The 14,358-nt window shown below is 32.3% G+C and overlaps 4 protein-coding genes across 4 annotated transcripts; all 4 read left to right on the top strand.

The window, feature by feature from the left end:
* The first annotated feature begins 463 nt into the window (after positions 1–463).
* Positions 464–4,653, top strand: HELRODRAFT_194911 (hypothetical protein). The gene is made up of 6 exons (XM_009012550.1): positions 464–763; positions 1,508–1,667; positions 2,571–2,756; positions 2,828–3,178; positions 3,717–3,907; positions 4,072–4,653. Exons 2-6 carry the CDS (start codon positions 1,526–1,528, stop codon positions 4,372–4,374), a joined length of 1,173 nt encoding a protein of 390 aa, XP_009010798.1. The 5' UTR covers positions 464–763; positions 1,508–1,525; the 3' UTR covers positions 4,375–4,653.
* A 5,104-nt stretch (positions 4,654–9,757) lies between these two features.
* HELRODRAFT_151488 (hypothetical protein) lies at positions 9,758–10,237 on the top strand (the record flags this gene model as incomplete). The annotated part of the gene is made up of 1 exon (XM_009012549.1): positions 9,758–10,237. A coding segment is annotated over one exon (480 nt), but the record flags the coding sequence as incomplete, so codon positions are not given.
* A 702-nt stretch (positions 10,238–10,939) lies between these two features.
* HELRODRAFT_91682 (hypothetical protein) lies at positions 10,940–11,236 on the top strand (the record flags this gene model as incomplete). Its single annotated transcript, XM_009012548.1, has 1 exon — positions 10,940–11,236. One exon carries the CDS (start codon positions 10,940–10,942, stop codon positions 11,234–11,236), a length of 297 nt encoding a protein of 98 aa, XP_009010796.1.
* Positions 11,237–12,123: 887 nt separating this feature from the next.
* On the top strand, positions 12,124–12,414 carry HELRODRAFT_152989 (hypothetical protein; the record flags this gene model as incomplete). Its single annotated transcript, XM_009012547.1, has 1 exon — positions 12,124–12,414. A coding segment is annotated over one exon (291 nt), but the record flags the coding sequence as incomplete, so codon positions are not given.
* Between the last annotated feature and the right edge of the window lie 1,944 nt (positions 12,415–14,358).

The following is a 14,358-nucleotide window of genomic DNA, read 5'->3' as shown; positions in this document are numbered from 1 at the left end:
CAATCTATTTAGCAATCTATTTAGCAATCTATTTAGCACGTACAGCACATGTATGTACCAAATTGTATGTGAAAACTTAATTGCTTATTAAGTGCAAATATATACATTCATCTGAATACCGTTCATACTAATACATATTAACACATATACAATACAAATACATTGCACATACATATACATGTTTGTATGCGTAATATACAAACAAATTTATATACAATAAATAAATAAATATGTATACATGTGTGTTTTATTAATAGAGCAAATGATCGTGATGAAACACTCGTTGTTACACACACATATACACACACTCACAAACATTGTTAATATATATATATATATATATATATATATATATATTATGTATAATGTAATTATATTTATATACACTTTGATTAAAATTAGTAAGCAACTATAATATAATATTTAAAGCTAGTATCTTGTTAATTATACTTGAATTAATAATTAAATAATGTAATAATTAACAGTGTATATTAATTAATTGCTTTATATGATCCATAAAGAATTAAGGTAACATGTATCAGAACGAGTCAATAACTCAACATTTCAATCAAGACGATGTCTTAAACATTAAGTAATTAAAAATAATGATAAAATATAACATAATATATATAATAACATAATATAATATAACATAACATAAAATATAACATAATATAATATAACGTAATAAATTGTTAACTATAATTAGTGATAAAATTGCTAAGTATTAATTTCGGTTGTTTTTCCGCTTTCTCATTAACTGGTAAGTAGAGAGCTGAGATGCGATATGTATTTACATTTTCATTACTCAATTTAAAATCAGTAAAATTAATTTTAGAAATTGGTTAATTTTATTAATATGTATTAGTTAATTAACTAATGGGTAATTGATTAATGAATAATTGGTTATTATGTAGTTATTTAATTAATGATTAATTAATTAATCAGACATTTTCATTACTCAATTTAAAATTTAAAATCAGTAAAATTAATTTTAGAAATTGATTAATTTTATTAATATGTATTAGTTAATTAACTAATGGGTAATTGATTAATGAATAATTGGTTATTATGTAGTTATTTAATTAATGATTAATTAATTAATGGAATTAAATAATTAGTTAATTAATTAGTTAGCTAATTAATTATTATCGTCGTTAATATTGTTAAAACTTAGTAGTAGTATTAGTAGTCGCAGTAGTAATAGTAGTAGTAGTAGTCGCAGTAGTAATATTAGTAGCAGTAATAGTAGTAGTAGTAGTAGTAGTAGTAATAGTGGTAGTAGAAGTAGAAGTAGTAGTAGTAGTGGTAATAGAAGTAGTAGGAGTAATGGCAGTAGAAGTAGTAGTGGTAATAACGGTAGTAGTAGTAGTAGTGGTAATAGTTAAGTAGTACTATCATCTTCGTCATCTTTTTTATTTATCATTTAATTAATTTATTAATTTTGGATACGTGAAAATAATTAAAAAATGATGATTCACTTTTATTTAAAATTATAAAAAAAAAGTAAAATCCAGAAGCCAGAATGAAATTGCTGACGTTCCTAATGATGTTAACGCTGCTGCTCATTTACTCCTTGATTGGTGGTGTCATATTCAAGAACATCGAAACTCCTAATGAAGATTTCGTCAAGAAGAGCGCTAACTCTACGTTTGCCAGACTGCTGGGTTTGTGTTCGCTTGTCTGTTTGTATTCTTTTGTTTGTTTGTTTGTTTGTTTGTTTGTCTGTCTGTTTGTTTGTATGTATGTATCTGTACATCTGCCTGTATGTCTGTGTATTTATTTGTTTATTATCGTGATTCTATTGATTTGTTGGTATTCTTGTGTTTGTCTGTTTGTATATGTATTTTTTTGTATGTTTGCCCGTGTGATTGTTTGTATTGTTTGTATGTTTGTGTATTAATTTGTATGTTTGGCTGCTAGTATTTTTCATTTGCTTGTTTCTATTTATAGATATTTTAATTGAGTTAAGGGTATAAATGCCTGTTGGATAGGATGATTGCATTTGTTTAGGAATAGTATTAGTGTTGTTCTATAGCACTAAAAATAATTAATAATGCCTTCAAATCACACGCAGAGAATCTCAGTAGTTAGCTTATTTCATATTTTAAGAATAATTAAACTTATTTTGTGTGTAATAATACACCTGAGATTTGGGGGGGTATTTGTCCAGGGGCAGACAGGGCCGGTGAATTTGCTCCTTTTATCAAACAAATGGTATATTGAATAATGATAATGTTATTAATGTTAGTAATAATTTTTTTAAACTACCTAACCGAAGTGCTTACATCATTGTCGACACGCGATATCGTTTGTCGCTTCTATTCTCTCTCGAACTTTAGTTAACGTCTATGCTGTTTGTTGTTGGTGTTTTGTGAAAATTTTGTTACATCTACGTATAAGTACTCCTCTCTGTATGCGTGTTAGCGTGTGCGTGTGTATGTTTGTTAGTTGTGTATGGGTGTGTGTGTGTTTTATGTGTGTTTTTTACATACATTTCTACGGAAAAACAATTTTTAATATGACATCAACGTATATTGATATGTTTAAAAACCGTTACAAATTGCCAGAGAACAACGACTGCCTGACACCAAACGACATTGCAGACTTCCAGGACATTACCACCGATATGCTAGAGAACGGACTGCTACTCAAATCTGACAGCAACAGCACCGCAAGACCTTCGGCATTCTTCAGGGAGACCTTCGACGTCAGATCAGCCATCCTTGTCGCCTCTTCCATTGTCACTGGCATTGGTGAGTATCTTCTTTTACATTTTTTTTCATAAGTCACAACATTTTTTGATGCATCTATATATTTCCACCAGGTATAAAACACGCCTATCCAGTGACAACAGGCGGCCGAATTTTCTGCATCGTCTTCAGCTTCTGCATCTCTTATTACAGCTACATCGTTCTGTATTCAGTCGGATTTTTAGTCGACCGACTCTTGGAGGTTTTCTTCAAGAAGCTGAACAAACGTTTAACGAAGAGGAGTGTCAACGTGTTTATACACTTCAGGCAAACTGTTTTGTTGACTTTCGGCATAATTTTCCTCGTTCTCATACCAGCTGGAATCATCTGCTCCGTTGAAAACTGGCCGTACGATCAGACCCTCTACTTTTGTTTTCTCTATGCCATTTCTTTGGGATTTGCCGATTACATCCCTGGAGAAGATCGTGAGTTTTGTGAAGAAGTGTGTGAATGGTTTTTGTGACGGGGAGTTAAAAAACTGAGGCTAGTTGTGATATGATGTTCTCAGCTTTCAACATTTGTTCATACTTACACCAGGGATGTGTAAATTGTTTCTGTGGTATGCTATTAATTTATTAAAAATGTTTATAATCTTTAAAAGATCTATTTTTATACAGTTATAATTAAATTCATAAAAATGGTAATCATAGTTAATTCTTGTTACGAAATAAATTGATTCTCAGCCTGATAAGTTACACAATTTTTAGTAGCGAAATATCTAATTTTACATGTTAACCAATCCCATTTCCTTTTTTCACAATTCACAATTCGTTTATTTATCAAACCAGTAAAGATTTGACCTGGAGATCTGGAAGATTAAAAATCTTGTATCGGCTACCAGAGTATATGAAAAAATTAGAAAATAATATATCATATATAATATATATAGTTCTGATTATGTCAAAAATTCTAACAGAAACTTTCCCTTAACCTAACCCAACATATTATCATTCCGTTTCCCAGCAAACTTTCAAAGAAGTGAGGGCTTCATAAAATGGTACAGACTGGCCATTGCTTTCTGGTCACTAATAACTTTCCTCTACCTCTCCCTCATCATCTACCAGTTCAATGGATTGTTTGGCAGATTCATCTGGGAAAACATGGAAAAAATTGTTGATGACAGAATCGAGAGAGTCAAATATATCAGGGATAATGTTTGTTTTTTTTTTAATTTTGTTCAATTTATTTAATTTTTTCATTTAAAGTAATTCTGTATTTTGAATTTTTTGAATTTTATTGTTTTTAAATTTTTGAAAAATATTTTCTTATAAAAATGAAAACTTTTATTAAAATTGAGAGCATTAATACTTACCTTCAGAACGTCTACAGGGAAGTCTTGAAGAAACATCGAGAAAAATACCTCAAAAAGTTTCAAAAAAATTCACAAACGGAGGCAGCGATGAGGAGGGTTGGCTGGATGGATGATCAGAAAAAGATTCAAACCGGAGCTATCCAATCAGACGTCGGAAACGTCGTTTCCGACACAAACCCAACTTATCCCATTCCAGACAAGATCCAGCCACCAGATTACCAACAGCCTGTCTCCAACGTCATTTTATACGATCCGAACTTTGGTCATGGAAGAATATCTTCAGGAGAAGTCAGCGTGATAAAATTTTGAAGGTTTGATGGTGCTGACGACGACGAAGATAATGGCGATGATGATGATGACGATGGTGATGATAATGGTGTAATGGTGATGATGACGGTGGTTGGTTGAGATGATGACGATAATGAGAATGATAGTGGTGATTTTGATAATGATATATTAGCTAGTATACTAATAAGCTTTTATAAAGACACAAACAAATGATATAATGTTATTATTACAGTATCGAGATAATATTAAAATAATTGCATTAAATTACAGTGCATAGATATCAATAAATTGTAATATATAATATATATATATATATATATTTATATATATATATATATATATATTTTACAATATTCTATAAATTTTACCGAATGTTTGGCGTTAATATGTTTGTAGTTCGTTTTTTCGATTTTTCTCACTAAAGTTTTTTGGTGAACGTTTAGTTTATTAAAATTCAAAATAAACTTATTTTTCTAATTCATGCTGCAAATAAGGCCATATTTCGATTCCGAATGAATCATCGTCAGTCCTCCTTGTTGTATATATAGGGAAATATTGACTTTGTCAAGATTAACTTTGACGTTGTAAAAATTAACTTTGGTGTTGTAAAATTGAACTTTGATGCGAATTAGGTGTCAGGTTTGTTAATTGGCTGGTCATCTTCTTTGGTCTCCTTTTCTTCATCGATAGCATCATATTTTTCTTTGTCACTATTTACGATGCTAGTTTTTATTACTTCTTTGTTTTCGTTGTTTCGTTGAAAAGAAGTAATAAAAACTAGCATCGTAAATAGTGACAAAGAAAGTTAAGTTAACTGTTAATGAATCGTTAACGAGTCGAGTGTTAGAGTGGTTCACAAAAAATTTTTTTTATTTAAAATGCAAAAACCGTCATACAGCAATATCTATCCTAAAACAGCATCCAGTATCACCTTTTAAAACATTTCAAATAAAAGTAATATTCCGAAATTAGTAAATATACGATCGTAATTTTAGACTTGGGCGATAAAAAATTACCCTCGGGAAGTAAGCTCCTTGTTCGACCGTCAAAAATGAGCGAAGGCCGTTATATTCTATTTATATGGATAAGACCAATCTGAGATTCATTAATGAGTCATTTTCCGGTAATTGTTAAATTTGAAAATTTGGTATTCCTCGACATTTCTTGAAAAACAGTTTTTAGATATAAAGATTTAGTTATGTGATTATAACAGGTCTTTGACCAGTCAACTATTTTCGGAATTGAAACTAATTATTAAAAAAAGATTTGATTTAAAAAAAAATTATTTGATGTTAGAATATTCCACTCCGTTACTGTCCCTGAGCAGTAAGACCCATAGAATTATATAACTGGAATCGCCCTACCAGCGTTTTAACATTGAAAATTTTTTTCAACGGGCAAGTTACCTCTGGAAGCAAGTTCCTAAAAATTAATTATTCATGAGCATTTTGGTTTTTTTTGAAAAATCTGAGATATAATTAGAAAAAATCTTGGCCTTCCCGAAGTTATGTTAATGACTCTTTGCCGATCTGCATTCATCTCGTTTGTTAAAATTTATTTCGTTTTCAACATTCCGTGAAGTTTTAAGTTTTATAAGGTGCCGTAGAATAGATATTGCCATTTTCTGATGCATCAGAAAAATCGAAGATTTATAATAAGTTCGTTAGCGATCCTCATTTTTCTGAAATAAAGATTTCTTCATTCATTTTCCTAGCACCCACGAATCACGATGATTAGAGTAAGAATCATTCCTAAATTAAATTAGATTATTAGAATCTAGAAAACGAAAAGAAGTTGGTAAAAATTTTATTGTAAAAATGAAATGTTATTAATATTTAAAAAATATAACTCATCAATCTATATTGTTATAAATAATTAATAAATTAATCAACTAATAATTTTTAAATTAAGATGTAATTCCTGTCCTAAACTAGAATCTTTCAACACTTCAAAGCTTACAATACAAATTACAAAGGAATATTTGCTTTCAACATAACATACCCAAACCAAATTTAATCACACAGAGGAGGTTTTTAAAATTTTTTTTGGTAGTAAAACCAAACAATCTTTTTTTTCGGTTTTAACTTTTTAAATGCTATGATTTATATATAATTTATTAATATATTAAATTAATTATATAATAATTTGTTAAAATCAAATTCTTTAACTTAACTATTTTAACTGTAATTGACATTATTAAAAAAATAATAGTTTAATTAATATTAAGCTAACATGAAATTCATTATGCTATTGATTTAAATTTTATAAAACGAACAACTGTTGATTTTTAATAGAATAGTTATGTAATGTTTAATAATATTTATTTAACATTACAATTTATAAAATAACCCTGAATGTGCTAGATCATGAACATGTATATTTTTATATTTATGTGTAAATTGTTATATTCCTTGCTTGTTGATTATAAAACACCTATCTTGCTATAATTAGTAATTAACTTAACTCGTAGTTAGATCAGTCCTACTTTTTTATTTCTGGATTTCAGCTTTATTTGTTGTATAACTGCAAAATGTTTGATTTACATAATTATAAATTTATCTTTCAACTATCTTGAAAAGTGAAATAAATATACATATACATAAAAAGATAAAACTAAGGTTGCTTCTGATGTAATCTATTAAAAGCACTGTACAAATTCAGTAAAACAATTGATTTAATAAATTTAAATAGTATAATTTTCGTTGCATTTTATTATTTAATTTACTTTTATTAAAACTGCATGTTGATAGAAAACTCTTTAGTTAAATTAAAAGTCTTAATGTTGTATATGATATTATTATTTTTTTTATTAATTCATAATAGTGGTTTGCATTCTGTACATCATTGAAATGAATTTCCATGTTAAATAAATCTTCGTTGACACATGTGGAAGTATGTTGCTTTCAATTACAAGTTTTTTCTTAAAACAATAATTATTTATTTTTAATAATCTTTCTGATTCTTGGCAGATTTGAAAATCATTAAAATTTATTGATATGTCAATTGTCCAAGCCAATTATGCACATTTTTCTGAAATTATTTGTAATTAAGTTTAGTTTAGATATTGAGATATATAAAAAAAACCTTTGAGTTTTGTAAATGTAACACCATTTGATGGGATTATTATTATAAAATATCATATAAGAATGAAACATATTCCTCATTAATTTCAGCATGTGGCATGCATCAAATATGATATATATTTTCTGGCCGGTTGTTGGGGACAAGAAACTTGTTTGCATGTTTGGAAATGTGAAAGAGCATCCAAGCAACTTGTGAGATGATAATTTATTTGTATAAAAATAAGCCATCATTGTAACTATCATTATATACTTTGTTAACTCTTTTTAAATGGTATGAGTTTTTTATCTAGAAGCAAAAAAAAAACAAAAAATTAATCAAAATTTCAATTCATTTTGCTATGGTTACATAACATAAAACCTTTGTATGTAGCTAATTCATTTTTTAATTTATTACATTCATTCATAAGTTTTCTTATTGTTGCCTGCAGCATTGTGATTCTGGACTTGTAATACTTTGATTGCCTTTACTGTTGCTTGATCAGAGATGTGCATCCATTGAGCAAAACGTTCTAAATATGATTTAAATTTGAAAGTAAATAGCTGCATTTAAAATTTTTTATCATATTATATATTATATAATATATATATACCCAATAAATTAAAATAAAATAAAGAAACTCTTTGTATTCTGTATTTCTTATGACAAAAAGCCATTTTACAAAGGCATCCTAATAATAATAATAAACCCATAATATAAAAACAATATAAAAAATATTTGAACATTAATTAACGATAGTTAAAAAAATTAAAAGTCAAAATTTTAAAATAAAAATCCAAAAAAGCAAAGCCTCTTTTCTTCTACTAGTCTGGGCCTAGTGTCTCCTGGCACAATGTAACATTTTTAAAACTTTTAAACAAATGAACTTTATAAAATCAAAATGGATCAAATAATAAATTATTCCAAAAATTTTACATAATTCAGTTTAATTATTAAATTAAAAATCGATTAAAACTGCCGTAGAATGACTTTAGCAGCAAAAAAACGTTTACAAGAATGCCGCCGGTGGCACATTAACAGGGAAGAAGCTAAATATAGATTGGAAAACTGAAAAACCCATCGACAATTTGGTAACAGAAAAAGTTTTAAAGAAAGGGACTTTGAATGAATTGAAGACATTATTTTCCAATCAGATTCGTGATGAACTGTGCCGTCATGTCTTTATAATAAGGCACCAATTTAGAGCCTACAAATTACTGAAAGAAAGTTTACAGCATTCTGAAGCAGTATTGCATATAGACTTCTCTGAAAATTATGGTTTTAAAAATGCATCTGCAATACAGACGTGCCATTTTGGAGCAAGTAATCAACAAGCAACTATACATACAGGTGTGTTGTACAAATACAATGGCCTAATTTCATTTGCCAGTATTTCTGAATCCTTGCGTAAGGATTCATCAGCAATTTGGGCTCTTATTGAATCTATACTTCAGAATTTACGTGAAAGTTATCCTGGCATTACCAAATTGCATTTCTTTTCTGATGGGCCAACAACGCAGTACCGGAACAAACAAAATTTCTACTTTCTTTCGACTCAAATCTACAAGCTCGGATTCACAGACGCAAGTTGGAATTTTTTTTAAGCAGGGCATGGCAAAGGAGCTCCAGATGCCATTGGAGGTGCCTTAAAACGCCGAGCTGATGATAAGGTGAACATGGGTTGTGATATTACAACAGCACAATCTCTTTTCAAGGTGATGAGTGAATCTGATTCACAGGTAAAACTGTACTATATTGAAGGGTCAGATATTGGTAGAATAACGAGTTATTGTCATCAGTCATTAACAGCAATCGCTGATACGATGAAAGTTCATCAGCTGTACACCGATACAGAGCTGTGTATATCATCACGGATTCTAAGTTGTTTTTGTACACGACCAACAATGTGCACATGTTACAACATTCAGACAAAGAAATTTCCAGCTATTATAAACTCGGTGAGATTAAATAATATCATTTATTTTCTTATAATTTTATTTAATTTAATCATGAACATTTTATAAATTTATAAATTTGATTTGGAAGTTATTGCATCATAATTTCAATCCAATAATTTACTTTTTAAAAGAAATTGGTTGTCAGATACTGAATTTAATAAAAGTTTGCTAATTAGTAATTTAAAGTTGAGGTTAAGATAATTTAAAATAGTTTTCACAATAATAAAATAAAAAAGTCGACTTGCTTTTATCTTTTATTTTTTTTTGATTGAATTTTATCATCTATTGCTAGTTTATTTTGTTAATTTAATTTCTTATTTTAGCCATCAGTCGAATTGAATCCAGATGCTAATCAATCTTCAATTGAAATGAATCCAGATGCTAGTCAATCTTCATACGGAATGAATACAGATGTTAGTCAATTTCAAATCGGAATGAATCCAGATGCTAGTCAATTTCAAATTGGAATGAATCCAGATGCTAGTCAATTTCAAATCGGAATGAATCCAGATGCTAGTCAATTTCAAATTGGAATGAATTTAGATACTAGTCAACCTTCAATTGGAATGAATTCAGATGCTAGTCAATTTCAAATTGGAATGAATCCAGATGCTAGTCAATTTCAAACCGGAATGAATCCAAATGCTAGTCAATTTCGAATCAGAATGAATCTAGATGCTAGTCAATTTCAAACCGGAATGAATCTAAATGCTAGTCAATTTCAAATCAGAATGAATCTAGATGCTAGTCAATTTCAAATCGGAATGAATTCAGATACTAGTCAACTTTCAATCGGAATGAATTCAGATACTAGTCAACCTTCAATCGGAATGAATCCAGATGCTAGTCAATTTTCAATCGGAATGAATCCAGAAACATTTTATAACAAAATAAGAAAATCAAATGATATCAGTTGTGCTTCTAATACCGGTGGAGATATAAAAACTGGCGATTATGTCTTGGTTGAATTGAAAAGTTTGAAAAACAAATGTCATTATATTGCTCGAATTGATAATACAACTTCTGATGATGGAGAATTAGAAATAACATATTGTTGTAACCGTGCTACCGAACGCACTAGATTTTAGCGTATTCTAGAATGTTCTAGTGACTGGAGCATTCTAGAGTATGCTAGAATCGGACCATCGAGAAGAATCTAGAAACGACGCTTGCGAAGAATATAAAAGCGCACGTCGCAAGAAGATTAGTGATATTCGTGATTAGTGAAATTCGTGATTTTGTAAATTCGTGACTCTGATTTTGTGAATAGCGATTCGGTGAATTATTAAAAGCGATATTTGATTTATTTGTTGACGTTGTCGTAGCGATCGATTTTGAACAATTTAAAAGTTAATTGTTGCGTTAGTTTGAATTTGCTGGAAATAAACGATTAGTTGATTTCTTCTGTAAATAAAGTTTAATAACTAATAACTGTTTGGAGTATTTTATTCAATCGAAGATTTCAACCCGAACCCATCTTAAATCGGTTACGACAGCGAGTATTATAACATTGGTGTCAGAAGTGGGATCTTCGACTAGCGAATTACTACTCATAGAAAAAGAAAACGATGTCAAAACTGTGTGGTTTGAACGTAGTTCAGCTACGAGAAGAACTACAGAAACGAAGCCTTGTCACAAGTGGCAACAAAGAAGTACTAGTAGCACGTCTGAGAGAAGCTCTCATTGACGAAGGTAAGAACCCAGACGAATTCAAGTTTGATGGTGCTGACGAAGACAATGAAATTAGCACAGGCACGTTTACAACCGCTAAAATGATGAAACTTCTGCTTAGTATGTCAACTGAAATAAAACAACAGATCAAAGAACAGTCCGAACAACAGCCGGACGACAGACAGAAGAGTTAAAACAACAGATCAAAGAACAGTCCGAACGACAGTCCGAACGACAGACAGAAGAGTTAAAACAACGGATCAAGGAACAGTCCGAACGACAGACAGAGGAGTTAAAACAGATCAAGGACCAGCTAAAACACGTAAAATTGGAAGTGGCAGAACAGATTGAAGAACAGTCAACAAGAATAGAAATGATCGAGCAGAAACTTGATCGTCAGACCGTTGAGGTAGATCGCAAGATAGACAAATTGAAGCGAGAATTGGAGCAATCCAAAAAAATGGCCATGCCGTTAGATCACGCATCCGGAAGAACTTTGAAGGTACCAGCATTTGACGGAGAGATGTCCTGGAACGTTTATAAAACCCAGTTCGAAGCAGCGGCAACTAGTAACTGTTGGAACGGAAAAGAACGAGCAACAGCATTGATACTGGCCCTGCGAGGTTCAGCAGCAGAGGTTCTTCAGACGATTCCGGCGGAGAACCACTTCAACTATGAAGTTCTGGTTAGCGCGTTGGATTTACGTTATGGTGAAGAACACATGAAACAGATTTATCGGTCTCAGCTTAGAAACAGAACGCAACGATCTGGTGAATCCATTCAGCAGCTGGCACAAGATATCGAACGGTTGATATTGCTGTCGTATCCGACATCAGACCCCGAGCATAGAGACGAAACTGCCCTGGATACGTTTATCAAAGCCCTTCGTGATTCGGAACTCAAGCAATCCCTTCTCTTGTCAGATAAACGAAAACTCAAGGATGCCGTTGCGCACAGTCTCACTTTTGAATCGGCAAAGCAAGCATCAAAAAGTGACGTACGTCTACGCCAAGTACATGAAGAATGCTCTTGCCAGAAGGTGGTTGTGAAACGCGAACCCCAACAGCATGGTGTACTCCAATGCTGGATTTGTGGTGAAAAAGGCCATCTACGTCGTGATTGTAAACACCGCCTAAAAGATAACTACCGCCGAAATTGCGAGACAAGATGGCGCAAAAGAAGAGAAGATGATCCTGTATCACGATCGGCCCCTTCTAACCAGAAGGTGGTTGTGAAACGCGAACCCCAACAGCATGATGTACCCCAATGCTGGATTTGTGGTGAAAAAGGCCATCTAAGTCGTGATTGTAAACACCGCCTAAAAGATAACTACTGCCGAAATTGCGCGACACGATGGCGCAAAAGAAGAGAAGATGATCCTGTATCACGATCGGCCCCTTCTAACGAAGGGGCGGAAAAGCTAATAAGAGCCAACTTTGTGGGGCAGAGGTTGGCTAGTAGAATTGACGCCCCCAGTACCGTAATTAACGTTTCCAGACTACATCGAAATCGAAACGACCTATGGCTGAACGGAAAAGTTGATCAACGAGAATGTGTATTTACAGTCGACACCGGAGCAACGAAATCGATTTTAAGATCTGATTTGGTACCCAATCTGAAGAAAGAGACTTCTAACAAATACATCCTTCGAACAGCTACCGGAGGAACAGCACCAGTCTATGGAAAGATTCTCCGTACTGTTCAGCTAGGCGACTTGTTACTCGAAGGTTCATTCTTAGTCGCGGATATCATCGACGAATGCATAATAGGTGTCGACTTTCTGACAAAATATGGGTTCAAAATTGACTTATAAAAACGCATTCTTAGATGGAGAAATACAGAAGTGATAATGGGGGTTAGCGACGAAAAATGCATTCGAATGACAGTCGATTGTGACATAGAACTACCTCAATCATCTGAAAACATCGTATGAGGCAAGTTGAATTGCGATCCTGGGGGCCACCAGTTCTATTTGATGGAGCCAACCTCAACGACAAATGTACAGAACGCGGTCATTGGAAAATGCCTGGTAGAAGCGAACAAAAATGGTCTTATTCCTCTCAGAATAATGAATACCGCTAAACACGCTATTAAAATTAAAAAAGGCGAAGAAATAGATAATTGCCAATCAATAAATTTGGTAAAATCATTAGATGTGGAGCAACAGGAAAAGGTTCTACCAACTGACAAAGGTAGACTCAAAGAACTTACCAAAAATCTACTGGATGAACTCAATTTGTATCAAGAAGACCGTCTAAAAGCCGAGGCGTTGATTGCTGATTTTACAGAATACGTGGATAATCTTCGACAGCGATTAAACCATATCCACCGTTACGTACGCCTTAAAATTATGAAAAACACAGAGGCGGCCAAAACCAGATACGACTTGAAAAGAAGCAGTGGCGGTTTTGCTGTCGACGAGTTAGTTTGGCTGTACAACCCACAGCGAAAGAAAGGACGTTCTCCAAAGCTCCAGCGAGGGTGGGAAGGACCTTATCAAGTCATCACCCGCTTGAATGACGTCGTCTACCGTATTCAGGAATATCGGAAGCCGAGAGCAAGAACGAAGATCGTTCATTTGGATAGACTGGCTCCGTACCATGCGGACACCGGAACGAAAGCTGTTCGGGACGAACAGAACTAAGAAGGGGGTAATGTTATAACCGTCCTACCGAACGCACTAGATTCTAGCGTATTCTAGAATGTTCTAGTGACTGGAGCATTCTAGAGTATGCTAGAATCGGACCATCAAGAAGAATCTAGAAACGACGCTTGCGAAGAGTATAAAAGCGCACGTCGCAAGAAGATTAGTGATATTCGTGATTAGTGAAATTCGTGATTTTGTAAATTCGTGACTCTGTGATTTTGTGAATAGCGATTCGGTGAATTATTAAAAGCGATATTTGATTTGTTTGTTGACGTTGTCATAGCGATAGATTTTGAACAATTTAAAAGTTAATTGTTGCGTTAGTTTGAATTTGCTGGAAATAAACGATTAGTTGATTTCTTCTGTAAATAAAGTTTAATAACTAAAAACTGTTTGGAGTATTTTATTCAATCGAAGATTTGAACCGTCGCATCGTAAATCGGTTACGACAGCGAGTATTATAACAATATCTTGAGAAGAAACGATCATTTGATAGCGATAGATCGGTAAGATTTGTTATTCCAGAAAAGTCACAGACTTTATCCGGAGTCCTTGTTGAAGATATCGTTAAAAAGCTTCCAAATCCAGAACTTGTGAAGGGTACCAAACGAGTTTCTGAACAGATTGTGTTCAAGTTTTCATTTGAAGGTTACAATTTGGCATGAAAAT

This window comes from Helobdella robusta (assembly GCF_000326865.2).
Source record: "Helobdella robusta unplaced genomic scaffold HELROscaffold_109, whole genome shotgun sequence".
Classification (NCBI taxonomy): Eukaryota; Metazoa; Annelida; class Clitellata; order Rhynchobdellida; family Glossiphoniidae; genus Helobdella; species Helobdella robusta.
Note: the sequence above shows the minus strand (reverse complement) of the source record. Positions and strands in the feature narration are given on the sequence as shown.